The following is a 27,368-nucleotide window of genomic DNA, read 5'->3' as shown; positions in this document are numbered from 1 at the left end:
CAATTTTTATCTAAAAATCTGTTTTCCCTTACTTTTTAATAGTAGTTCATTTTTAATTTTATTTATTTTTATAAAGACAGGGTCTCCCTATGTTGCCCAGGCTGGTCTGGAACTCCTTGGCTAAAGAGATCTTCCTGCCTCAGCCTCCTAAAGTGCTGGGATTATAGGCTTGAGCCACTGCACATGACCAAATAATAGTTTAGTTGGGTATACAATTCCAATTTGACAGTTGGCTTTTTTTTCTCAGTATTTTGAAGATAATGTCTCCAGCTTGTATGTTGCTAATGAGAGGTCTGCCCTTGGTCCAGTTTCTTATTTTGAGACGGAGTTTTGCTCTTGTTGCCGAAGCTGGAGTGCAATGGCGTGATCTCGGCTCACCACAACCTCCGCCTCCCAGGTTCAAGTGATTCTCCTGCCTCAGCTTCCGGAGTACCTGGGATTACAGGCATGCGCCACCATGCCTGGCTAATTTTGTATTTTCAGTAGAGACAGGGTTTCTCCATGTTGGTCAGGCTGGTCTCGAACTCCCAACCTCAGGTGATCCGCCCGCCTCGGCCTCCCAAAGTGCTGGGATTATAGGTGTGAGCCAACATACCTGGCCCCTTGGTCCAATTTCTAATTGCCATTCTTTTGTAGATAATCTGTCTCTTTTCTTCCACTGCTGTAAGATCTTTATGTCTTGGTTTTCTTCAATTTAACTAAAACATGTCTATAGGTAGCTTTATTTTTATTTTTGCTTATAATTTATTGTAACTTTTTACTGTTTTTTTTTTTTTTTTGAGACAGGGTCTCACTCTGTCATGCAGGCTGGAGTGCAGTGGCGCAGTGTTGGCTCACTCCAACCTCTGCCTCCTAGGCTCAAGCAATTCTCCTGCCTCAGCCTCCCGAGTAGCTGAGATTACAGGTGTGTGCCACTACTGCCCGGCTAATTTTTTGTATTTTTAGTAGAGATGGTATTTCACCATGTTGGCCAGGCTGATCTTGAACTCCTGAGTTCAAATGATTCACCAGCCTCAGCCTCCCAAAGTGCTGGGATTACAGGCATAAGCCACTGCGCTCAGCCCTGTAACTTTTAAATCTACAGAATCAGGAATGGAAAATTTGTGGCCATTATTTTGAAATGTCCAACATATGTTGCATTCTAAGCATTCACAAATAAATAATAAATAATGAAAATGAATTGGGGGAGAGGTGGGCTGTGCCCACAGTGTCCCCTTTCTACAATCCTGAATTCTCTGAATTCCTGAATCTCTCCACTGTAAGTTATTACAGGCCATCTACAGGCCAGTTCTGAGGCAAACTAGACACTGTGGGAGCCATGCAGGGAGGCAGAAGTGGAAATGAGGTTCCTGGTATTCCCAGGAAGAAGTAAGGCTATAAGGGGAAATAATACAATTCCTAAAATCTTTTTTTTTCTTTTTTTCTTTTTTTTCTTGAGACAGGGTCTTTCTCTGATGCCCCAGCTGGAGTGCAGTGGTATGATCACGGTTCACTGCAGCCTTGACCTCCCGGGCCCAAACAATACCCCTACCTCATCCTCTGAGTAGCCAGGACCACAGATGTGCATCACCACACCCAGCTAATTTTTTTAAATTTTTTTGTAGAGAGGGGGTCTCCCTCTGTTGCCTAGCCTCATCTTGAACTCCTGGGCTCAAGCGATCCTCCCGCCTCAGCTTCCCAAAGTGTTGGGATTACAGGCGTCAGCCACCACACCCAGCCTAAAATCTTTTACCCTTTAGCTAAGGATGACATCCTCTTCCTCTGTCAATATTTAACTAGAAGGATCAGGCTAGGCATCTCTTCGTTGTGCTCCCCAGCATCCTTTTCTTCCCATATCAAGGGCAGCACGTGGAAGTGTCGTGACCTGTTTTCTTGTGCGTCTGCTAAAATGTGAGTTAGGCTATGAACACCACAGGAAGAGGAATTGTGCCGGACTTATTCAAACTGTACCCCAGGCACTTAGCTTAACAACTGGTGTCTAGCAGATACTCAGCAAAAGTGCACTGCATCGAAGACTGAATAATTTCAAGATAGGAGTATTCAATGTCTAATATGTACCAAGCGCTGTTCTCAATGCTACAGAAAAGCAGGTTTCTAAGGTTTCTGGAGTTAAACAAACAAAAAACCCTGACATTGAACTTACATGGAATATTAAAGTCATCATCTACCATAAGCATTATTTCATGAAATAAAATAATTTCAACTCTACAAAACTAGGAAGCACAGAACGGAATACTATTTCCCTTAATGAAAAACTCCCTACATTGTTCTTTTTAAAAATCTCATTTCCTAGCTGAACGGTAAAAACATCATCATTGATTAGCTCCTATTCATAGACGGCCCATTGCAACCCACTGGTACAGAAGAGAAACAAAGTATTCAGCAGAGAATACCCTAGCTCAATAAGCGGTACAATACAGTAAGGGAAATAGAAGTGACATGCGATGGACAGCCAGGCCTTAAATTGCGCGGTGCTGATTCCTGTCCCTTAACCCAACAATAGAAAGATAGGCGTGCCTGGAGTTGCTGGGGGACGAGGCTCGATCCAGTGTGAATTCCGTGAAGTTGTGCAGGGTTTTACTGTTTGCCGAGTGTGTTAGACAGGTTACCTGGTAGAGTTCTCACATTACTTCGTGAGATACACAGATATTATGACTCTATTATACTGGTGCAGAAAAAGGCTCGGGAAGATTCACGTTTCTTGTGCGACTTGCCCAAGGTGACACACAGTTCTAACAGCTGGTCTATCGCAGGGTGTGAGATCCGGAACTCAGACCTTCCCAGCCAGGGCTCAGTCCACGCCGCTGCCTAGATGAGGAAGCAGGAAGGGTCAGCAGAGAAGAGTGCCCCACCGGGACGACTGGAACACCTCAGTAGGATATGGGTGGGCAAACGTGGGCCACACGATCCCACCGGCCTCTTTTGTCCTAAGTCCCGAGGCACGGGTGCAGCTACAAGAGTGCGCGGTAAAGCGCAGGGAGGAGATGCGGTCGGGAGCAGATTTCGGGGGCGGGGCCCGCGGCGCTCGGGGCGGGGCTCCCCTCGGGTTCGCGGCCCGGCCGGTGAGCAACGGCGCTGCGGACCATGGCGAGCGGCGAGCCTTCCCCCGGCAGCGGCGCGGCCCGGCGGCCGCTGCACTCCGCGCAGGCTGTGGACGTGGCCTCGGCCTCCAACTTCCGGGCCTTTGAGCTGCTGCACTTGCACCTGGACCTGCGGGCTGAGTTCGGGCCTCCAGGGCCCGGCGCAGGGAGCCGGGGGCTGCGCGGCACCGCGGTCCTGGACCTGCGCTGCCTGGAGCCCGAGGGCGCCGCCGAGCTGCGGCTGGACTCGCACCCGTGCCTGGAGGTGACGGCGGCGGCGCTGCGGCGGGAGCGGCCCGGCTCGGAGGAGCCGCCCGCGGAGCCCGTGAGCTTCTACACGCAGCCCTTCTCGCACTATGGCCAGGCCCTGTGCGTGTCCTTCCCGCAGCCCTGCCGCGCCGCCGAGCGCCTCCAGGTGCTGCTCACCTACCGCGTCGGGGAGGGACCCGGGGTGAGTGCGCCCCAGACTGCGCCCGCCGCTGCCTGCCCGCCCTTCCGGCCCCGAGCCGCCCTGCACCCGCACCTACCCCACCCGGGAGGAGGGACAGGGAGGACCCTTCCAGAGCGTCCCTAGAGGGGCCTACTCCCCGCGCGCCGCCTCTAGGCCTCCTCCCCTTGCTTCCTCTTTTCCTCCCGGGCTGCCTGGTTTCCTTCTTCTGGACTTCCTCCAGCCACTGGGCGGCGCATCCTTCACCCTTTCCGTCCTTCCGCGTCTCCTCCCTGGTCCTGGAGGCTTGTCTAGATTGCGCCGCATTCCCGCTCATCGCACACTGCCGTTTCTAACATCTTGCGTGGCTTTCTAGATGACCTGTTGTTCATGCACTTCACTTAGTGCTGTCTTGGACTTTTGGGCCGAGGTACCTGATTATCAGCCACTTATCTCTGCTTTATGGTGGCTCTAGAATTAGCCAGATGTTGATCTAGCTCTTTGTTCTGTGTTGCCTTCTAGTTCCACGGTTAAAGCTCATATCTTTGTTTTTGTTTCCTCCTGTGAAGTCCTGGATTTGATTAACGAAAGAATTTGAGTAAAAGTGAGAACTGGAATTAGGGTGCTATAAGCATTATAATAATTTGGCCTTCTCACTGTTGGTTAACTCTTTAATTTTTTTTCGGGACGGGGCAAATATTGGAAATAAGAGGATGGAGTTACGTGGCTTATGTCTGTAAGAGTTAGAAAATCCTTCCTGGAGAGTCCTTAGGCTGTGGCTGCCAGTTATCTCTCAGGTAGAGTTGGTTGCAAGTTTCATAGTAAACTGCTTGCTTACAGTTTAATCTTCCTTTTATTTATTTATTTGAGGCAGAGTCTCACTCTCGTCCAGGCTGGAGTGCAGTGGCAAGATCTCGGCTCACTGCAACCTCTGCCTCATGGGTTCGAGCGATTCTCATACCTCACCCTCCCTAGTAGCTGGGACTACAGGCGTGCGCCACCACACCCGGCTAATTTTTGTATTGTTTAGTAGAGACAAAATTTCACCATGTTGGTCAGGCTGGTCTCGAACTCCTGACCTCGTGATCCGCCTGCCTCGGCGGCCTCCCAAAGTGCTGAGATTACAGGCGTGAGCCACTGCGCCCGGCCCACAGCTTGGTTTTATACATTAGGGAGACATGATACATCAGTCAGTATATGTAAGAAGTACATTGGTTGGGTCTGAAAAGGTGGGACAACTTGCAGCAAAGGCAGGAAGACTTGAAGCGGCTTCCGGATCACAGATAGGTGATACACAAATGGTTACATTCTTTTGAGTTTCTGATGAGCCTTTCCAAAGGAAGCAAATCAGATATGCATCCATCTCAGTGAACAGAGTAGTGGCTTTGAATAGAATGGGAGGCAGGTGTGCCCTAAGCGGTTCCCAGGTTGAGTTTTCTTTAGTGATTTTGGGGGCCCAAGAGATTTTCCTTTCACAGCCTGATAACACCACTGCACTCCAGCCTGAGCAACAGAGTGCGACCCTGTTTTAACAAAAAAAAAAAAAAGCAAAGATGATGAGTAAGCAATTTTGGTGGAGGGGGGATGATGGCTAATATTTAATAAGATGAGCCAGGCACTAGTCTAAGTGCTTGACATAGGTTAAATGAGTTGTCTTTCCATAAGTGGCTAATATGGTGCGTGGTACATGGTAAGTAAGCTGTGTTAGCTCTTACTGCTAACTTTTGTATTTCTTTCTTTTTTTTTTTTTTTTTTTTTTTTGAGAAGGGGTCAAAAAGCTCCCTACATTGTTCTTTTTAAAAATCTCGTTTCCAGGCTGGGTGCGGTGGCTCACGTCTGTAATCCCAGCACTTTGGGAGGCCAGGGCTGGCAGATCACCTGAGGTCAGGAGTTTCAGACCAGCCTGGCCAACATGGTGAAACCCCACCTCCACTAAAAATACAAAAATTAGCTGGTTGTGGTGGCTCACACCTGTAAACCCAGCTACTTGGGAGCCTGAGGCAGGAGGATCACTTGAATCTGGGACACAGAGGTTGCAGTGAGCTGAGATCATGCCATTGCATTCCAGCCTGGGTGACACAGCGAGGCTCCTTCTAAAAAAAAAAAAAAAAATTCTCATTTCCTAGCTGATCAGTAAAAACATCACTGACTGATGGCATTCAATGATCAGTCAATTGATCAATTCTTATTGACTGGTATAGTGGCACCATCTCAGCTCACTGCAGCCTTGACCTCCCTGGCTCAAGTGATCCTCCCACCTTAGCCTCCTGAGTAGCTGGGACTGACCACAGACCTGCCACCTACACACTTGGCTAATTTTTGTTATGTTTTGTAGAGATGGGGTTTTGCCATGTTGCCCACGCTGGTCTTGAACTCTTGGGTTCAAGCCATCTGCCCGTTTTGGCATCCCAAAGTGCTGGGACTACAAGCATGAGCCAACATGCCTGGCTTAATTTATTTTTTTAATAAACTTTATATTTTAAAACATTAAAGAAGAATTGAGCAGCTAGTTCAGAGAGTTCCCATATACAGTTCAGTACTCCCTACATACACATATACACACAGATTCCCCTCTTGCTACCATTTTGCATTAGTATGACACATTTGTTACAATTAACCAATGCTGATATATTATTAACCAAGATTGAATCATTTTACATTAGTATAGTAATATATTTGTTATAATTAATAAACCAGTACCGATACTGGAGTCCATAGTTTTTTCAGATTCCCTTAGTTTTTACTTAATGTCTTTTTCTGTTCCAGGAAGCCATCCAGAATTCCACATTATATTTAGCTGTCATGTATCCTCTTGGGACTGTGACAGTTTCTCAAACTTTCCTTGTTTTTGATATAACTTTGACAGTTTGTTTGTTTTTTGAGACAGGGTCTTCCTCTGTCATCCAGGCCGTAGTGCAGTGAGTGGCACAATCATGGCTCACTGCAGCCTTGATCCCCCTGGTTCAAGTGATCCTCCTGCCTCAGCCCAAGTAGCTGGGACAACAGGCGCATACAACTGCGCCCAGCTAATTTTTTGAATTTATTATTTGTAGAGATGAGGTCTCACTGTGTTATCCAGGCTTGTCTCAAACGCTTGGGCTCAAACAAACAATTCTCCCATCTTGGCCTCCCAAAGAAAGTGCTAGAATTACAGGCATGAGCCACTGCTCCCAGCCAGTTTTTTGTTTTTTATTTTTTTATTTTTATTTTTTCTGTAGAGACAGGGTCCCCCTATGTTGCCCAGGCTGGTCTCAAACTCCTGGCCTCAAGCGATCCTCCTGCCTTGACCTCCCGAAGTGCTGGCATTACAGGTGTGAGCCACTGAGCCCAGCCAACCTTGACAGTTTTGAGGAGTGTTGGCCAGGTATAGCGTAGGATGACCCTGTATTGGAACTTATCTGATGTTTTCTCATGATTAGATTGGGATTATGGGTTTTGAGGGGCAATTCACAGAGGTAAAGTGCCATTTTCTTTCTTTTTTTTTTTTTTTTTTTCTTGAAATGGAGTTTCACTCTTGTTACCCAGGCTGGACTGCAGTGGTGTGATCTCGGCTCACTGCAACCTCCGCCTCCCTGGTTCAAGCGATTCTCCTCCCTCAGCCTCCGAAGTAGCTGGGACTACAGGCATATGCCACCACCCTGGTTAATTTTTGTATTTTTAGTAGACACAGGGTTTCACTGTGTTGGCCAGGCTGGTCTTGAACTCCCGACCTCAGGTGATCCACCAGCCTCGGCCTCCCAAAGTGCTGGGATTACAGGTGTGAGCCACTGTGCCCAGCCAAAGTGCCATTTTCATCAGGTATTGAGGGCGCGTAGTATCCACATGATTTATGACTGTCAGCGTTGACCTCGGTCCCCTGGCTGAAGCAGTGATTATCAGCTTTCTCCACTGTGAAGTTATTCTCTCATCCCTTTCTATACTGCACTGTACCTGTTATAAGGAGACTAATTAAATTTTTCACACACAAAAACTCTAACCCAGCATCCCAACGTAGCTTCCTTATGCCTCTTAAAATAGGTCTCAGACACCGCTATGTTGAGAACCCTTCATTAGACTTGCCCAGGCCTGCCTCCCCAACTCTGCATCTGGAGCCTGCATCTGTTTATGCCTCTCCTCGTGTTGCTGCTCGTCTCCTGGTGAATGTCTCCTCCCTTCCTTTCCAGCCATCTCAATCCTGCGTGTCTTTGAAGGTCCAGCCAGAAAGGTTTCTTCCCCTATGAAATCATCCTGGAGTAATCGAATCCATTTCTAAATTCTAAATGCTATTTGTTACTGACCTATGCTCCACCCTGCCCCTCTTCCAGGTAAATGAATGGCTGTTTGCTATAGGCAAAAACTGGGTTTTGTGATAAATCATTCAGATTTTATTTTATTTTATTTTATTTTTTTGAGGCAGAGTCTTGCTCTGTCACCCAGGCTGGAGTGCAGTGGCATGATCTCAGCTCACTGCAACATCTGCCTCTTGGGTTCAAGCAATTCTCCTGCCTCAGCCTCCTGAGTAGCTAGAATTACAGGTGCATGCCATCACAACTGGCTAATTTTTGTATTTTTAGTAGCAACGGGGTTTTACCATGTTAGCCAGGCAGGTCACGAACCCCTGACCTCAAGTGATCCACCTGCGTCGGACTCCCAAAGTGCTGGGATTACAGGCGTGAGCCACTGCACCCAACCCAGATTTGCCCTTTGTTTAAGAGCTAACAGAACACAGATAAAGAATCATATAACCAGTGCCTATCATATAAAATACATTTCTTCTGAAAAGGTAAATTTTAGGAACAGAAAACACATATTAGGCCAGGTGCAGTGGCTCATGCCTGTAATCCCAGCACTTTGGGAGGCTGAGGCGGGCAGATCACCTGAGGTCAGGAGTTCAAGACCAGCCTGACCAACATGATGAAACACCGTCTCTACTAAAAATACAAAATTAGCCGGGTGTGGTGGTGCATGCCTGTAATCCCAGCTACTTGGGAGGCTGAGGCAGGAGACTCGCTTGAACCCAGGAGGCGGAGACTGCAGTGAGCTGAGATCACACCATTGCACTCCAGCCTGGGCGACAAGAGTGAAACTCTTATCTCGAAAAAAAAAAAAAGAAAAGAAAAGAAAACGTATTTTAGGCTGAGCATGATGGCTTATGCCTGTATTCCCAGCACTTTGGAGACTGAGGTGGGCGGGTTGCTTGAGGCCAGGAGTTGGAGACCAGCCTGGCCAACATGGTGAAACCCTGTCTTTACAATACAAAAATTAGCTGGACTTGGTGGTGCACGCGCCTGTGGTCCCAGCTACTTGGGAGGCTGAGGCATGAGAATTGCTTGAGCCTGGGAGGTCGAGGTTGCAGTGAGCCGAGATTGCACCACTGTACTCCAGCCTGGGCGACAGAGCGATACTCTGTCTCAAAAAAAAAAAAAAAAACATATTAATCAGTGACTCCCAGTTGAGTTCTGCTTTTGTGTCTTATCACAAGTCCAAATGCAGTTGCTTCAGTAGTTTTTTGTTTGATGAGAAACTACTACAGTGAAAAGGACACAGATAGGGTACAGATGACAAGATCAGAGGCTAGGTCCGAGGTCTCTGAGATGACCCATGGGATGCAGTGAGGAATGGACCCTTTCTGGTGGCTCTGCCCTGTGAAGTGGATGTCATACTTTGGCTTGGATTCCAGGATGAACTAAATACACAGAGGAGAGAGCTTTCTAGTTCAAACCAGACTGGCTGGCGGAAAGGTTTTAAGGATTACCTAAAATTCTCTCATTCCAGCCAGCTCACTTCTCTGGCCAGACTGAGCTCGTGTGGGAGATGTCAGTTCTGAAATGTTCTTCTTTTTGCTTAGGTTTGCTGGTTGGCTCCCGAGCAGACAGCAGGAAAGAAGAAGCCCTTCGTGTACACCCAGGGCCAGGCTGTCCTAAACCGGGCTTTCTTCCCTTGCTTCGACACGCCTGCTGTTAAATACAAGTATTCAGCTCTTATTGAGGTAAGGAGACTAAGGTTAGGTGCACCTGCCCTTGGGATGAAGAAATGATTTCAGATCTATCAATCAGGTCACATTTCAGTGGTAAATTATTATATCCATTCAGTGGTACTTCTGAAAAATTGCTTACTTTTAAATTCTTCCACCTACTGAAGTTGTATGTAGCCTTCCTCTAAATCCCATCAGTTGAGCACAGATTTAGTTTCTTGAAACCTTTGTGTTCTCCAAGATAGACTCCAGGCCATTATCATCACACACAGGTGGCTGGTCATGCTCTTATTCAAACTAATCAAAAGGAAACTCTCTCCAGGTAAAATCTCCTAAGCTTTCTCTGTTGTCAGGTCCCAGATGGCTTCACAGCTGTGATGAGTGCTAGCACCTGGGAGAAGAGAGGTCCAAATAAGTTCTTCTTCCAGATGTGTCAGCCCATCCCCTCCTATCTGATAGCTTTGGCCATCGGAGATCTGGTTTCGGCTGAAGTTGGACCCAGGTAGGAGACAAAGACCCCACAGGCAAGGTTGGATTGGCCTCAGAGGTGAGGAGGACTCTGACCAGTGGACCTGCTGGGGGGTTCTTGGGCAGTCTTGGATCCTCTGTCTGAGTCCAGAGCCTTTCTGCAGCTGATGCAGCATGAGCACAGCTGGAGGAAGTGCTCTTTTTCTCTCTGCCTTTCTCACTCCCTCTCTCCAGTTCTAATCCTGCTGCCTGGAATGAGATCATCATCCCTGCTAGCAGTAGCGCTGTCCTGGGCTGCCTTACAGAGGGATGTTGGAATTTAGGCTGCAGTTTTGGGAAATGGATTTTTTTTTTTTTTTTGAGATGGAGTCTCGCTGTGTTGCCCAGGCTGGACTGGAGTGCAATGGTGCGATCTTGGCTCACTGCAACCTCTGCCTCCTGGGTTCAAGCGATTCTCCTGCCCCAGCCTCCCAAGTAACTGGGACTGCAGGCATGCCCCACCACGCTCGGCTAATTTTTGTATTTTTCGTAGAGACGGGGTTTCACCATGTTGGCCAGGCTGCTCTCGAACTCCTGACCTCAGGTGATTCACCCGCCTTGGCCTCCCAAAGTGCTGGGATTACAGGCATGAGCCATCATGCCCGGCCTGGGAAATGGATCTTTATTAATATCTTTAAGTTCTAAATGCCCTTCTAGCAGCTATATCCGCTTTCCTATCTTTGTACCAAATCTTCCCCATTTTCTTTTGCACGTAGTTCCTGGAAATAACAACTTCGGTATCATTTCCCTCGAAGAGGGAAGTGGACTCTCCTTCCTGTCTGCAGCAGATGCATGAGTCTAAGCCTACGGTGACAGCAATGCCTCCGTGAAGTTACATGGATCTTGTGAAGATAAAAAGGGATTTTGTAAGGTTTCCTGAGAAAAGAGGTTTGACCAGGAGTATAAGTTTTTCCTGGCTCTCATATTACCTCCACCATAGCTTGGTCCCAATGTGGGAGCATCACAGGCTGGACGGTGAAGCCGTGACCTTTTCCTGGCACTGTTGCTGTTCTTTATCTCTGGCCCTGCTCCCAGTTCCTAGAGGCAGTGGTGTCCTTGACAAGATTAGTTACAAGCCTCAGACTTCATAACTGGGCTCAGTGGCACTGCTGGTATCATGAGTCTTAGTTTCTGGTTATCAGTTGGAATAATAAATGGGATTCCATTGGCATCTGCTCCCAGCGCACACATTCAAAACAATACCAGTCTGGAAAGACAAAGTGCCCTCCTCTCACGAAGGGCTGTCTTCCTAATAGGCAGGGCGGGAAATAACCAAAAGGATGTCATCTTTGCAATAGACAAGCAAGTAGATAAGTAAAGGAATGTCGTTTCCAAGAATACCCTTACTAAGGTTCTATTTGTAAGAGTATGAACTATTAATGGGAAATGAGAGAACAATAGATTCTAAAGATACTGAGTGATAATGATTTCTTTTTATACTGCCTGTAATAAAATGACAACATGGTATATCGAACTAGGTGACAGAATCCACTTAACTGGTGGTAATGCCTTATTCCTTCCGTGATTAAATGGACAGTTCTTGCCTCCTGGGTCACATCGTAGGGTCTTGTGGGGGTTTATTTATTTATTATTTTTGAGATGGAGTCTTGCTCTGTTGCCCAGGCTGGAGTGCAGTGGCGCGATCTTGGCTCACCACAACCTCCACCTCCTGGGTTCAAGCGATTCTCCTGCCTCAGCCTCCCAAGTAGCTGGGACTACAGGTGTGTGCCACCATTTCTGGGTAATTTTCATATTTTTAATAGAGACAGGGTTTCACTATGTTGGCCAGGCTGGTCTTGAACTCCTGACCTCGTGATCCACCCACCTCGGCCTCCCAAAGTGCTCGATTACAGGCATGAGCCACCGCGCCCGGCCGTGGGGGTTTATTAAATGGGAGGGTCTTCTGGCAAGGTATGCCACCTATCCCAGTCCCTGTTACTGCAAGAGGAAAATCCTGGGCAGAGGGGAATTATGGGTATATCCCAGTAGGCCCTTTTATGTATAATCTCTTCTAATCCTTACACGGACTCCATGAGGATGATACTTTCTACATTTTAAAAATAAGCAGACCAAGGCTGTGGTGAGTGGCTTGTGCAGGACCACTAGTTGGCAAAACTGGAATTAAAATTCAGGTATTTCCATTGCAAATCCAGTGCTCTTTGCAATATACTACAGGTGGTGAGACTGCAGCTTGACTGAGAGCATCCTCATTTATTTTGACAGAAATGTGTGTCCTGGTGGAGGTATCTTGGATGACTGTCTTAAACCTTCTAGCTGTAACAAGCTGAAGTCCACTGGGCTGAAGGACTATGGTAATTTTGATATCCAAGGTGGTGGTAGAACAGTTCACAAAGTAATTCCTTGAAGGCACTGACTGCCGTCCCATGGTCTTTTTCTGTCTGGTTTCCTGTCACGTCATCTTTGGCAACTTCTCTCCTAACATCCAGGGTTGAGGGTGGCTGCAGGGTTTCTTGTGCCTTTCTCCGTCCCTCCCTCCCTCCCTCCCTCTTTCTTTCTTTCTTTTCTTGCCTCGCTCTCTTGCCCAGGCTGGAATGCAGTGGCACAATAACAGCCCATTGAACCTCAAGCTACCAGGCTCAAGCAGTCCTCCCACTTCAGCCTCCAGAGTAGCTGGGACCACAGCTACTCTGTCACCATGCCCAGTTAATTTTATTTATTTTCTGCAGGAGCAAGGTCTTGCTGTGTTGTCCAGGCTGATCTTGAACTCCTGGGCTCAAGAGATCCTCCCACCTCGGCCTCCCAAAGTGTTGGGATTGCAGGCATGAGCCACCACACCAACCTTCAGGGTTTCTTGACCTCTACTCAGGGAGCCTTCTCCACTCTGTGAGCCACCCATATTCACACCCATGCTCTGGAGTCTAGAGCCTAGGCATCGTCATTGTCATGAACTGACCATATCTGAACTTTTAAGGCCCTTGAGCCCCTTGTCCTCATTCATCCTGACTCTGCTAACCTTCCAGCTCTCTGACGGCCTCTCTCCCACTATATTCCACCATGTCTCCTCCTTGAGCTCATGGCAGCCTCCCTTCCGGCAAGCCACTCATTTCTCCTGGGCAGTCAAGACCCTCCTGACTGGGCTTCCCTCCCTGGCCGAACTGTGTGGTTGGTTACCTCTTACCAACACCCCAAAGCCCCTTGCTCACTTCCCGCTGCTATAATGTCCCAGTCCCTTGTTATACAATTCCTTTTCTCTACTTCTATAAGTGGGTATTTGGGAGATGTAGAAAATAGTGAAACTACACAGTAATAACCACTGCACCTTTCTCAATTCTTCGTGAAAAGTTGGAATTAAAGGAAAGTTGAAAAGACATGTGTGGGGTTTTCCAGAAAAATGTAACAGATGTACAGTCTCCAACTGCAGGTGTGCTTTCAAGGTTGTTCAACAGTCCTCTTATTTACCTTTCCATCTCACTCCCTTTAAGCTGTTCTAAGACTTTACTCTTCTCTTTAAGTTTGCTATCCAATCCCATCCCCTCATTTAAGCAGAAGGTCTTGTCTCCTGTTTTATTGAGAATATTAAATTCATCAGATATAATTATGTCAGTTTCCTGTCCTCCACTTAAAAAGTTATCTTCATCTGCTTTTATCCTTCCGGACTGCAACAAAGGTCCTTCCTTCTGTTTAAAGCCAAATCTCTTCCCTCACATGTCCTCTGGGACTTTGCCTCATTATTTCCGTCTCTCTCTTCAAATCTGCAGCCTCCCCCTCTAGACAAGCACCAGTTTCTCTAAGATCTATAGCAAAGCAAAAAACAAACTCAAGGCTGGGTGTGGTGGCTCACGCTTGTAATCCCAGCACTTTGGGAGGCCAAGGTGGGCGGATCACCTGAGGTCAGGAGTTTGAGACTAGCCTGGCCAACGTGGTGAAACCCCATCTCTCCTAAAAACACAAAAATCAGCTGGACATGGTGGTGCATGCCTATAATCCCAGCTACTCAGGAGGCTGAGGCAGGAGAATCACTTGAACGCGGGAGGTGGAGGTTGCAGTGAGCCGAGATTGCACTATTGCACTCCGGCCTGGGTGACAAAGTGAGACTCCACCTCAAAAAAAAGGCAAAACAAAAAAAAAAAACAAACTCGGCCAGGTGCAGTGGCTCACACCTGTAGTCCCAGCTACTTGGGAGGCTGAGGCAGGAGAATGGTGTGAACCCGGGAGGTGGAGCTTGCAGTGAGCCAAGATCGCGCCACTGCACTCCAGCCTGGGCAACAGAGCAAGACTCCGTCTCAACAAACAAACAAACAGAAAACTCAAAAAACCCTTAACTCCATATTCTCTTGTGGCACGACGCACTGTCCTTCCCTCTGTAGCCAGGTGACTTCAGTGGCATGTATACTCACTGGCTGCACTTCTTGAAAACCCCCCCACCCCACAATCATTTATTGCTACAACCCATTGGAATCCAGCCCCCCACCCTTGCCATGCCGTTGAAACTGTAGTAAGAGAGGCCATTCGCCTCAATACAGATAACATATGTGATGCTTTTTAGCCCTTGCCTTCATGTTCTGCTGTTTTTCTTCTGCCCCCATTGACCCTCCTCTGGCTTCTGTGACACCACCCATGCTGGTCATCAGGCCTCCTGGTTAGTCCTTTTCTCATCTCCTTCCCTGACTCCTCTGCCCAGCTCCTTGTGTGTCGGTGTTGCCCAAGGCTCTGTCCTTGACCTGTTCCTTTCTTCTACATGCTTTCCTTGGAGAAGCTCACCCATTCTTGTAGTTTAACATATTTTCTGTGTTCTGCAGCCAGGATGATATCTTAAAACTAAATCTGATAATGTCACTTGTTGGCTTAAAATGCTCCCATGGCTCTGAAGGTCCGGTTCTGTAACAGTGCACCTGAGGCTCTTTATGACCCGACCCTCTTGGGCATCTCATGTCCCACCTCCTGCCACTGCCTCCCCCATTGCAATCTGATCCTGTCCTCAAGTAATCCCAGACTCTCGGTGCTTCCTCACATGTATATGCAGTGTTCCATGGCTAGGTCTTTGCTTTTGATATTTGGGAAGTACCTGATACTGGTTTCCCTGTATCTTTTCTTCCTGTTAGAATAGTTCCTATGCTTCAGCAAAGGCAGAGGAAGTTTTCCCTCATCCGGGCCTGGACCCATCCCACTTTACATCAGTCTCTTTTTTTTTTTTTGAAACAGAGTCTTACTCTGTCACCCAGGCTGGAGTGCGATGGTGCAATCTTGGCTCCCCGCAACCTCTGCCGCCCAGGTTCAAGCGATTCTCCTGCCTCAGCCTCTCAGGTAGCTGGGATTACAGGCAAACACTACCATGTCCTGCTAATTTTTTTTTTTTTTTTTTTTTTTTAGTAGAAACAGGCTTTCACCATGTTGGCCAGGCTGGTCTGGTACTCTTGACCTCAGGTGAACCGCCCACTTTGGCCTACCGAAGTACTGGGATTACAGACGTGAGCCACCAGGCCCAGCCAGTCTCATTCATATGTCCGTGTGGAAAAGCAGTTCTACAGCGCAGCCAGGGGCTCCTGGTCAAGCAGAGCCTTTGGCTGCAGGAGCCCTGAGTCCATTGCATCTTTCCATTAGACTGGATCTTCTTGTTTTGTTTTTGTTTTTGTTTCCTCCAAGCCACCTTTGTTTCCCTATCTTTTTATTAAGAAAATTTCAAATATTTAGAAAATTGAAAGGATGATGCATTGAACACCTATAGAACCATCTACTTTGTCACATTAGTTGTATGAGTGGATTTGTTTTTATTTTTGCTAGACCATTTAAAAGCAAGTAAATCTGTGTGCCTCTCTGAAGAATACAGGCATTCTCCCTTATAACCACAATCCCATTATTGTACCTAAGGCAGTTAACAAATTTCTGTTAACATTAGTAGGTTTGGGTCGGACACAGTGGCTCATGCCTGTAATCCCAGCACTTTGAGAGGCTGAGGCAGGTGAATCACTTGAGCCCAGGAGTTCGAGACCAGCCAGGGCAACATAGCGAAACCCTACCTCTACAAAAATAAAAAAATTAGCCAGGCATGATGACGTGCAACTGTAGTCCTAGCTACTGGGGTTGGGGAGCTGAGGTGGAAGGATCACTTGAGCCCCAGGAGGCAGAGGTTGGATCACACCACTGTACTCTAGCCTGGGCAACAGAGCAAGAACCTGTCTTAAAAAAAAATAAAAAAGGTTTGTCTCTTAAGGTTTTATTCAATTCCAGATTCTATTATTAGAACGCTTTCTTATCTCTCCTATAAGTAGGGAGAAGAAAACTAACATTTACTGTATAAACCGCTGTTTGAAGGGCTTTTGTGTGTTGTCTTATTTAATCTTCACTCATTTTACAGATGAGGAAACTGAGGCTCACAGAGGTTAAATCACTTTTGCAAGATCGCATTCAGTAGCAAAGCCATAACTGCGTAGCATGGTTCCACCTCCATGAGGCTGTCTTGGGTTCTTGTTTCTCAGGTGTGGTGAGCGGTCTCTTGGATCTGTGTGGTGATCCGATCTTGCACTCCGTCACTGTGGCTGACTGCATTGTCACATTCACTTGGCGGAGGCCAATTTCCTACAGGTGCTTTCAGGATCAGGTCACTGCGATGGTCTCTAAACACCATTCTGCTTTCTCTGCTCTCTTGTCTTTAGGAGCCGGGTGTGGGCTGAGCCCTGCCTGATTGATGCTGCCAAGGAGGAGTACAACGGGGTGATAGAAGAATTTTTGGCAACAGGAGAGAAGCTTTTTGGACCTTATGTTTGGGGAAGGTGTGGTATCACATTGACTCTAGTGTCTCCTGTTAAATTGAGTCACTGGCTTCCATTCTTCCTCTTCGTGTGGCTTTTCCACCTCCTGCCTCCCAGAGCAAAGTTTCCCTGATCCCAGAAGTGAAGGAGAGGAGGAAGAGAGGAGGGTATGAGCCAGGCTTCTCACTGTTGCTGAGGAGAGGACCTAGGAGATGAGGTTCTTTTTTTTTGTGTGTGTGTGTGTGTGTGTGTGTGTGTGTGTGTGTGTGTGTGTTTTGAGATGGAGTCTCGCTCTGTCGCCCAGGCTGGAGGGCAGTGGCGTGATCTCAGCTCACTGCAACCTCCACCTCCCAGGTTGAAGCGATTCTCTTGCCTCAGCCTCCAGAGTAGCTGGGATTACAGACGCCCTCTACCACACTCAGCTAATTTTTGTATTTTTAGTAGAGACAGGGTTTCACCATGTTGGCCAGGCTGGTCTCGAACTCCTGACCTCAGGTGATCTGTCCATCTTGGCCTCCCAAAGTGCTGGGATTACAGGTGTGAGCCACCAGGCCCGGCAGAGAAGAGGTTCTTGAGGTGATCAAAATGTGACCTGCAGTTGCCAAGTTTGAGATGGGGCAGCACCGTCAAGGTCCTTTGTTGACCTGTGTTTTCCCATTGCTGGAAGTTTCCCCACACTGTGTTTTTAACTATGACTTCTTCAGACTTTAGGCTCCTTAGATAAAAGGCTTCAGGTTGGTCTTTATGACCCCAAGTTGGCCTCCAGGGAACTACATGTGATGGAGCTGATAATACACTTACCACCTCCACACCTGCTTGGAAGGAGAGAGGGAAACAAATGCCTGGAGAGTGAGCTCCAGGAGAGCAGACACCTGGACGAGGGAAGTCCCAGCAAGGCAGGGGAGACACGTGGGAGAAGCATTGAGGAGCCTGGGCTTTATTTTCCGCACTGGGCCCAAAATCGTACTCTGCCTGTTTAGTGACTGCATCTCTTAGGGCTTGGAAATAGGCTGGAAAGGGAGGCGAGGTAGGGTCTGCTCCAGGAAGCCAGGGCCTCTCGGTGACCTCCCCGCTTCTCGGCAGGTATGACTTGCTCTTCATGCCACCGTCCTTTCCATTTGGAGGAATGGAGAACCCTTGTCTGACCTTTGTCACCCCCTGCCTGCTAGCTGGGGACCGCTCCTTGGCAGATGTCATCATCCATGAGATCTCCCACAGTTGGTTTGGGAACCTGGTCACCAACGCCAACTGGGGTGAATTCTGGCTCAATGAAGGTTTCACCATGTACGCCCAGAGAAGGATCTCCACCATCCTCTTTGGTAAAGTGCCCACCCCTCTCCTAAGGACTCTGCCTCCCATTCTTAACCTGTGGGGCCAGTGTGATCTCCTTTATGGGGCTTCAGAATACAAGTGGGTGTGAAGAAACGAGACAGTAGTGTGTATCCAACATTTTTCTGTATGTATGAATTGTCAAACCATACATGGTTTGATAACTGACTTTTTTTAAAAAAACATTTCCCCAGGTCATTAGATTTTTTTTTTTTTTTTTTTTTTTTGAGAGAGAGTTTTGCTCTTGTTGCCCAGGCTGGAGTGCAATGGCACGATCTTGGCTCACTGCAACCTCCGCCTCCCGGGTTCAAGCGATTCTCCTGCCTCAGCCTCTCGAGTAGCTGGGATTACAGGCATGCGCCACCACACCTGGCTAATTTTGTATTTTTAGAAGAGACGAGGTTTCTCCATGTTGGTCAGGCTGGTCTCGAACTCCTGACCTCAGGTGATCCAGCCGCCTCGGCCTCCCAAAGTGCCAGGATTACAGGCATGAGCCACCGCGCCCGGCCCATTAGATTTTCTTCTATAGCTGCATATATGGATGTTTTTTAACTTACTGGTTGTTTACAAATTTCCTTACATATAAATGTCTATTCATATCAGATGATTTCAATAGTGATAAATTCTTAGAAACATAATTTCTGGGTCTGAACTTTTTTTTTTTTTTTTTTTTGAGACAGAGTCTTGTTCTGTTGCCCAGGCTGGAGTGCAGTGTTGCAATCTCGGCTCATTACAACCTCCACCTCCGTGGTTCAAGCAATTCTCCTGCCTCAGCTCCCCCACATCCCACTCCCTGTAGCTGGGATTACAGGCATGCACCACCATGTCCGGCTAGTTTTTATGTTTTTAGTAGAGACAGGATTTCGGCATATTGGCCAGACTGGTCTTGAACTCCTGGCCTCAAGTGACCTGCCTGCCTAAGCTTCCCAAAGTGCTGAGACAACAGCTGTGAGCCACTGTGCCCGGCCCTGAACATTTTAAATTACATAGTCTTTTTAGTACATATTGTCCATTATCTTCCAGAAAGTTTGTACAAATTCTATACTTTCATTCAGAATATATATAGCAAGAGCCTGTTTGTGAATATCTTAATCAGCCATTAGGAATCCTGCAAGCAAATATTTTTATCCCATTGTACAGTTGAAGAAACTGAGGCTGAGAGAGGCTAAGTCACTTATTCAGAGTCAAAACATCTAGGAAAGGGCAGAGCTGGCTGGTTCCAAAACCCTGTTCCCCACCCCTCCACTGTTCCCTTAGTCATTGTTTTTAATGCAGAAGGAGACTTAGAGATCCTTAAAAATTTGGGGTTGATAATTTCTTTTGTCTGACAGAAACAGTCAGATGAAAATAATTCTAAGTTTTCACAGAAGATCAAGTCATTGCCAGGCATGGTGGCTCACGCCTGAGGCGGGTGGATCACCTGAGGTCAGGAGTTTGAGACCAGCCTGACCTATATGGTGAAACCCCATCTCTACTAAAAATACAAAAATTAGCCAGGCATCGTGGTGTGTGCCTGTAGTCCCAGCTACTTGGGAAGCTGAGATAGGAGAATTGCTTGAATCCAGGAGGCGGAGGATGCAGTGAGCCGAGATCGTGCCACCGCACTCCAGCCTGGGCAACAGAGCGAGACTGTCTCAAAAAAAAAAAAAAAAAAGAAGATCAAATCATTTTCTAAAAATAAGGCTGGGGGCCAGGCGTGGTGGCTTACGCTTGTAATCCCAGCACTTTGGGAGGCCAAGGCGGGCAGATCACCTGAGGTCAGGAGTTTGAGCTTGGCCAACATGGTGAAGCCCCCTCTCTACTAAAAATACAAAAATTAGCTGGGCGTGATGGTGCACACCTGTAATCCCGGCCACTCAGGAGGCTGATGCAGAAGAATCGCTTGAACCCGGGAGGAGATGGAGGTTGCAGTGAGCCAAGATCACGCCATTGCACTCCAGCCTGGGTGAGAGAGTGAGGCTCTGTCTCAAAAAATAAAATAATAAAATAAATGAAATAAAATAAAAATACAGTACTTTGATAAGGAAAGGTAACTTTCAGAAAGGTGCGATTCCCCCAGTCCTCACTTGGGAGAGAGACCAACAGCCTGAGTTAACCAAGTCCTTTGTAACCCACAGCAGCAGGGAGCTAGGGACTGAGTCAGGCTCTCTGTAACTGTCCCTATTTGCTCTGGGTCCCCATGAGGGTAATGTTATTAAGCTTCAGGTATCTGTCGCTGTTCTTCTTGAGGCCACAAGGGGGCAGCACAGTGTCTCTCAGGAAACTACACTTGGATGTGGTGACAGACGTTTTCCCGGGGCTTACGTTTGATTCTGCACCAGGCGCTGCATACACCTGCTTGGAGGCTGCAACGGGGCGGGCTCTGCTGCGTCAGCACATGGACATCACTGGAGAGGAAAACCCACTCAACAAGCTCCGCGTGAAGATTGAACCAGGTCCAGGAGGCTCCTCTGTCTGACACCTCCTCCCCTCAATTGAGCTTGGAGCCCCAAGTTAATGCGAACTTCATGTTGATCAGTGCACACTTAGAATACTTTATTTGGAGGGAGGGGCACTCCAGAGCTCTTTCTAGCCAATTCTCTGGCCCCTGGGCTGACTGAACCCAAGCCATTGCAGCCAGATAGGAGTTCTGTCCAGTCTGTGCAGTTCATGATGACTTCACCATTGCTTTGCATTTGCACAAGTCCATATCATTTTACCAGGCTCTTTCGCATTCCTTCATGATCATCAGGGCAGATCTGTGGATTCTGTAGAATAAAAGCATTAGCCTTATTTTACAGAGGATGGGACCGAGTGCCAGACAAGTTAAGTGTCTTGTCCAGGTCATGTACCTAATCAGTGCGTGACTGCAACTGAGATCCGGGTCCTGTCTCCAAATTCAGATCTTTTTACTTCCTAACATTTTCCTTCATTCCATGTGTGACTAATCTGAAACCTTTTTATGCAATTGAAGCTTATGTTCCTTGATGCCGTTAAGTTTGCAGATGAATTTCTTAGAGACTGGTAATTAGTTTTAGCCTGGAACAGCTGTAAAAACAACACATTGGCTGGGCATGGTGGCTCATGCCTGTAATACCAGGCCAAAGCGGGCAGATCATGAGGTCAAGAGTTCAAGACCAGCCTAGCCAATATGGAGAACACCGTCTCTACTAAAAATACAAAAATTAGCTGGGTGTGGTGATGCACACCTGTAATCCCAGCTACTGGGGAGGCTGAGGCAGGAGAATCACTCGACCCCAGGAGGCAGAGGTTGCAGTGAACTGAGATCACGCCACTGCACTCCAGCCTGGATGATAGAACAAGACTCCGTCTTAAAAAAAAAAAAAAATTGATCTGGGAGGGGAGGTTGAGTATTTAGGTGGTGACCAATAGGGATGGAAAAGACACAGCTTGGTGCTCAGTGGGAAGAGCTGATGGAACCCACCCACACAAAGTGTATCCTGGGACTAAGGAAATGTGTCCGCTCCTCTGGAAGGCTGGTTTCTTTGTCTTCATATTAGATCCACAGTGAATGGCCCTCTGAGATCTTGGAAGTACCTTGAGAGAGGCCAATATCTGGAGAGAGATCTTGGCCTTGAGAGAGGCCAAGACCTGGAGAGAGGCCAGGATCTGGACACCTTGGCCTTGCTGTCCCTGGGGAAGCTGAATTCTGATCTCTTCCATTGCTAGTCTTTGACTGTGGAGCTAGAGAAGAATGTTACGGGTGACAGGCTACAAAAGCTCAAATCTTGTCTGCTTTCTCCTCTGCCAGGTGTTGACCCGGACGACACCTATAATGAGACCCCCTACGAGAAAGGTTTCTGCTTTGTCTCATACCTGGCCCACTTGGTGGGTGATCAGGATCAGTTTGACAGTTTTCTCAAGGTATAGTCACATGAGGGGAGAAGGAAGAGGAGCGGATAAAGCCACTGGGCCTGATCAAGGGTAGAGGCAGGGGGCGAAAGAGGTAAGGGGTTGGAGGAGGACTCAGGACACAGAGGGACACCACTCCCCACGGGGCCAGAGAGGGTCTAAAGAGCCTTCCCTCCTCACAGGCCTATGTGCATGAATTCAAATTCCGAAGCATCTTAGCCGATGACTTTCTGGACTTCTACTTGGAATATTTCCCTGAGCTTAAGAAAAAGAGAGTGGATATCATTCCAGGTAAGCAGAGGAACTGGCCCACAGGCTTCTAAAAAACAGTAGAGAATGAGATCTCATTTATACTCGGAAAGATGGTGGTGGATGGGAAAACACTGGGTCAGAGTCAGCTAGGTAGGGGCATTTTGGGAAGCAAACCCAGAATCCTGGGATTTATTCCACAAAAATGACTTCTTTTAACTCCTCTCTGCCTCATTTTCTCCCAGTCTGTTTCCTTACTCTCTCCTCTCCTTGTTTTCCTCACACCTGGACACACATAGTCAGACCCTTAACTTGCCCGGAGAGCTGCCACTGCTGCTGCTGCACCACTGCCCCAAGCTAAAACTCACAGGGCAGGAGTGGAGGCAGCACCCCCTCCTACAGCCTTCTGAGTGAAGGCAACTCCAGTGGCCCTCCTTATTTCTTTCTTTCTTTTTTTTTTTTTTTTTGAGATGGAGTTTCACTCTTGTTGCCCAGGCTGGAGTGCAATGGCACGATCTCGGCTCACTGCAACCTCCACCTGCCAGGTTCAAGCGATTCTCCTACCTCAACCTCCCGAGTAGCTGGGATTACAGACACACGCCACCACGCCTGGCTATTTTGTATTTTTAGTAGAGACAGGGTTTCTCCATGTTGGTCAGGCTAGTCTCGAACTCCTGACCTCAGGTGATCCACCTGCCTCGGCCTCCCAAAGTGCTGGGATTACAGGCGTGAGCCGCTGCGCCCAGCCGCCAGTTTCTGCCTGGGAGGTACCACTTCCAAAGAAAAAACGAAAAATGTCCTGTCATGGAAGACACAATCCATTAGACATACCCCTACTTCTTGCTGTGACCTGAACCTTGAGTCACTCTATTGTTGGTTTGATGAAGTCCGCGTCCTCTGACAGTAGGATTGGTCAGGCCTTTAGCAGCACCTACTGTTCGGTTGGAGGCTTGCATTTTAATGTGGGGACTCCGGAGCTAATGGTAGTTAATAATTCCAGAGTACTTACTATGCATCAGGCAATACGCTAAGCTTTTAATGTTTATTTGCTCATGTAATCCTCATAACCATCACTGAGGCAGGGCCTATCACCCCCACTTTATAGATAAAACTGAGGTGCAGAGAAGTGAAGTAACATGCCCGTGGCCTCCCAGCTGGTTAATGACAGAGCAGGGGTAGGAACCCAGGCAGCCTGGTCCTAGAACCTGGGTGCTTAAGTACAGTGTGCTTGTGATCGGTAGGAGAATGTGCACGTGAATAGAGCATCCACCAACTTGGCTCTGACAACACAGTGCTAATTTGGAGCGAAAAGCACTTTCACGGTCGAAACGGCAGTCTCTAGATATCATTATAACTAGGACCCTGCTGGAGCGAATAGTTACATGGGAAAGTAATGTGAAATGCTGGGGAAAGAGTTTGGGATGGAGAGAGGAGAAACTTGAGGTCTCTGGGAGTTGCTTAAACCAGTTGACCGTAACCTGGCCAGAGAATTCTGATAGTGTCTTCTCTCCTCCCAAACAGGTTTTGAGTTTGATCGATGGCTGAATACCCCTGGCTGGCCCCCATACCTCCCTGATCTCTCCCCTGGGGACTCACTCATGAAGCCTGCTGAAGAGCTAGCCCAACTGTGGGCAGCTGAGGAGCTGGACATGAAGGCCATTGAAGCCGTGGCCATCTCTCCCTGGAAGACCTACCAGCTGGTCTACTTCCTGGATAAGATCCTCCAGAAATCCCCTCTCCCTCCTGGTAAGAAGAAATGGTGAACCAGGGCTCCTTGTGTGCAGAGCTTTGTGTCAGGGGCTAGAGGGAGGCTCACAAAAAGTAGTGATGCCTGCCCCTAGGGAACTGCCACGTACACTAGGGAGGCTGGCACTCCACAAGGAATGTGCCTTTGGGAGGTTATGGGTTAGGGGACTGCCACGTACACTAGGGAGGCTGGCACTCCACAAGGAATGTGCCATCAGGAGGTTATGGGTTAGGGGACTGCCACGTGCACTAGGGAGGCTGGCACTCCACAAGTAATGTGCCATCGGGAGGTTATGGGTTAGGGGACTGCCACGTACACTAGGGAGGCTGGCACTCCACAAGGAATGTGCCATTGGGAGGTTATGGGTTCTACTTACAAGCACCTCAAGGACAAAGTCACAAAGCCTGGCATTGCTCAAGTCCGAAGCTCCTGCAGGCGACTCTTGTAAGGCTTTTGTGTCTATTAAGTCATTTAATTCCCACAACTCCTCTGGGAAGTAGGTGGTGTTATGTTAACACCCAGGTGACAGAGAATGAACTTGAGGTACAAACAGGTCGCACAGAACCCAGTCATCCAGAGCTCTCAACCTCTAATGCTTTGTGGCTGCTCAGTCAACATAATAACCAAGGGGTTAAAAAAAAGTTAGAGCCAAGATGACTTTTAGCAGGTGAGTGGTAGGAGAAAAAATGGGACAGATATTGGGGGAATATGTCTGCTTTAATCTTGCTCTGTCGACCAGGCTGGAGTGCCGTGGTGCTATTGGCTCACGGCAATCTCCGCCTTCTGAGTTCAAGTGATTCTTGATTCTAGCACCTCAGCCTCCAAGTAGCTGGGATTACAGGCGTGCACCACCACACCCGGCCAATTTTGTTTGGTATTTTTGGTAGAGATGGGGTTTCGCCATGTTGGCCAGGCTGGTCTCACATTCCTGACCTCAAGTGATCCGCCCACCTCAGCCTCCCAAAGTTCTAGTGTTATAGGCGTGACCCACCGTGACCAGCCACAAACCGTTTCTTTCTCTTCTCCAGGGAATGTGAAAAAACTTGGAGAGACATACCCAAGCATCTCAAATGCCCGGAATGCAGAGCTCCGGCTGCGATGGGGCCAAATCGTCCTTAAGAACGACCACCAGGAAGATTTCTGGAAAGTGAAGGAGTTCCTGCATAACCAGGTGGGTGACCCCTGCCTGGCTGTTCCCGAAAGCACACCGGGACCCACTCGGCCATACGTGAAGTAATCATGTGGGCAGGGCTCATCTAGGACTCATCTGAGGCACAGAGGGAGGGGCAAATGACCTGAGGACCCTACCACTCAGCCTCTTTACTAGTGTGGCTTTGAAGGCATTGCCCTAGGGACAAGAGGAGGCCTGCAGGCTTGTGGTGCTTTCTGCAATTCAGCTGGTGAGACCTCAGGGAAAAAAGCTGGCCAGAGCCAACCCAGAGGCGGGAAAGAGGGTGACAGTGTCATGTGGGAAACACAAGAGGGAAAGGGGCCAGAGGCGGAGCAAGAGGAACAAAGGCTTGGAGGATAGGTCCTTGCTGCCCTGTGACTTGGGCATGATTGGGACAGCAGCCAGACCCTCTGTCACTATGTGAAAGTTGCCCTGTTGGGGAAAGGACCCGGGCTCTCAGGATGAACTGAATGTCATCAGATTCCGGAGCAGGGAGGGGCTGGACTGGAGACGAAGCATTGCTCTGCATAAAGTCAGGACTGCGTGCCTGGGGATATTCTGAGCCCTTTGATGGCTTCCTCAAGGCTCTGGATTTTAGGAACTTGTGATGTCGCTGGCTTATATTTGTGTGAATTTGACCTGTGGGTTGACCTGTGGGTTTTCCTTTGTTTGACTGCAGCTGGACCGTATGCGGCTGTGAGCTTTATGTGCTGCAGCCGCTGATATCTGCTATTCACTTAGTGGCTCACCACCTACACCTTTCCAGAAGTCTGGAATCCCATTGTGTCCACCCAACTCACTCGTTTCGTTGACTGTAGACGTCCGCATGTTAGTATGGATTGGGATGCATATTGAGATCCATCTCCATGGATCTTTGGACCCCAAGAAGATGCCTGAATTAGAGCACTTCTGATGAGAAACTCCTCATTCCAGCTGTGATACCCACATCCCTTTTAGCACCTAGCCATGGCTGCTGTTAGACTGGCACTGGGGGCAGGAGGGCTGGACAGATCCACCAGGCAAGCTTCTTAGGCATGTGTATGTGTGTTTCTTGCAGGGGAAGCAGAAGTATACACTTCCGCTGTACCACGCAATGATGGGTGGCAGTGAGGTGGCCCAGACCCTCGCCAAGGAGACCTTTGCATCCACCGCCTCCCAGCTCCACAGCAATGTTGTCAACTATGTCCAGCAGATCGTGGCACCCAAGGGCAGTTAGAGGCTCGTGTGCATGGCCCCTGCCTCTTCAGGCTCTCCAGGCTTTCAGAATAATTGTTCCCAAATTCCTGTTCCCTGATCAACTTCCTGGAGTTCATATCCCCTCAGGATAATCTATTCTCTAGCTTAGGTATCTGTGACTCTTGGGCCTCTGCTCTGGTGGGAACTTACTTCTCTATAGCCCACTGAGCCCTGAGACAGAGAACCTGCCCACAGCTCTCCCCGCTACAGGCTGCAGGCACTGCAGGGCAGCGGGTCTTCTCCTCCCCACCTAAGTCTCTGGGAAGAAGTGGAGAGGACTGATTCTCTTCTTTTTTCTCTTTCTGTCCTTTTTCTTGCTGATTTTATGCAAAGGGCTGGCATTCTGATTGTTCTTTTTTCAGGTTTAATCCTTATTTTAATAAAGTTTTCAAGCAAAAATTAAGTTACGGATTGAGTGACTATTAAATTTCTTCCACCAGAGGTCCTCACTGTGTTTATTCAGGAAAGGTCACTGGGGGAGGCCCAGAGAATGACAGTGTTTTCCTGTCCTCAGGGAACAGCCAGGGTGAAGGAGGTGGGTGTCCTACACATGCATATGAAAAAAAATATGGCAAAATGGCACAGCTGGTGCAGGAAAATGAAAAAGGAATAGCATTCCAGTTCTCCGTGAAGCAGCTGAATTCTCTCTCTGCAGCAGCATTCTTATTATCTTTTCCATCACTAAGAAAAAAAAAATGGGCTGGGCACGGTGGCTTATGCCTGTAATCCCAGCACTTTGGAAGGCTGAGGTGAGAGGATCGCTTGAGCCCAGGAGTTTGAGACCACCCTGGCCAACATAGCAGGACTTCATCTCTACCAAAAAAAAAAAAAAAGCCGGGCATGGTGGTTCACGCCTGTAATCTCAACACTTTGGGAGGCTGAGGCAGGCAAATCACTTGAGGTCAGAAGTTTGAGACCAGCATGGCCAACACGGTGAAACCCCATCTCTACTGAAAAAAAAGATAGATGCAAAAATTAGCCAGGCATGGTGGCGCACACCTGTAGTTCCAGTTACTTGGGAGGCTGAGGCAGGAGAAACACTTGAACCTGGGAGGTGGAGGTTGCAGTAAACTGAGATCATGCCACTGCACTCCAGCCTGGGTGACA

General features: G+C 48.2%; 1 protein-coding gene and 1 long non-coding RNA gene across 8 annotated transcripts; one reads left to right on the top strand and one right to left on the bottom strand.

Annotated features, from left to right (window-relative positions):
* Window positions 1-45: 45 nt before the first annotated feature.
* Window positions 46-3,763, bottom strand: LOC129528273 (uncharacterized). The gene is made up of 2 exons (XR_008673513.2): window positions 3,608-3,763; window positions 46-2,808 (listed from the first exon to the last, which is right to left on the bottom strand). It is a non-coding gene; the product is annotated as an uncharacterized lncRNA (long non-coding RNA).
* On the top strand, window positions 2,841-26,664 carry RNPEP (arginyl aminopeptidase). Of its 7 annotated transcripts, none has more exons than XM_055368110.2 (11): window positions 2,841-3,531; window positions 9,335-9,475; window positions 9,814-9,962; window positions 16,582-16,698; window positions 17,761-17,996; window positions 20,328-20,441; window positions 21,758-21,870; window positions 22,041-22,149; window positions 23,629-23,853; window positions 24,883-25,025; window positions 25,705-26,664. In XM_055368110.2, the coding sequence occupies exons 1-11, from the start codon at window positions 3,085-3,087 to the stop codon at window positions 25,723-25,725; spliced, it is 1,815 nt and encodes a 604-aa protein (XP_055224085.1). In that variant the 5' UTR covers window positions 2,841-3,084; the 3' UTR covers window positions 25,726-26,664. The 7 variants fall into 7 exon arrangements, with proteins under 7 accessions (XP_055224085.1, XP_018884284.1, XP_004028200.1 ...); XM_004028151.5 differs by having other exon boundaries at window positions 2,843-3,531; window positions 26,083-26,664; XM_019028746.4 differs by lacking the exon at window positions 2,841-3,531 and adding an exon at window positions 3,766-3,937 and having other exon boundaries at window positions 26,083-26,664.
* The last annotated feature ends 704 nt before the right edge of the window (window positions 26,665-27,368 follow it).

Source organism: Gorilla gorilla, chromosome 1 (assembly GCF_029281585.2).
Source record: "Gorilla gorilla gorilla isolate KB3781 chromosome 1, NHGRI_mGorGor1-v2.1_pri, whole genome shotgun sequence".
In the NCBI taxonomy this organism is placed as follows: Eukaryota; Metazoa; Chordata; class Mammalia; order Primates; family Hominidae; genus Gorilla; species Gorilla gorilla.
The sequence above is the reverse complement of the archived record's forward strand: the minus strand, read 5'-3'. Positions and strand labels throughout refer to the sequence as shown.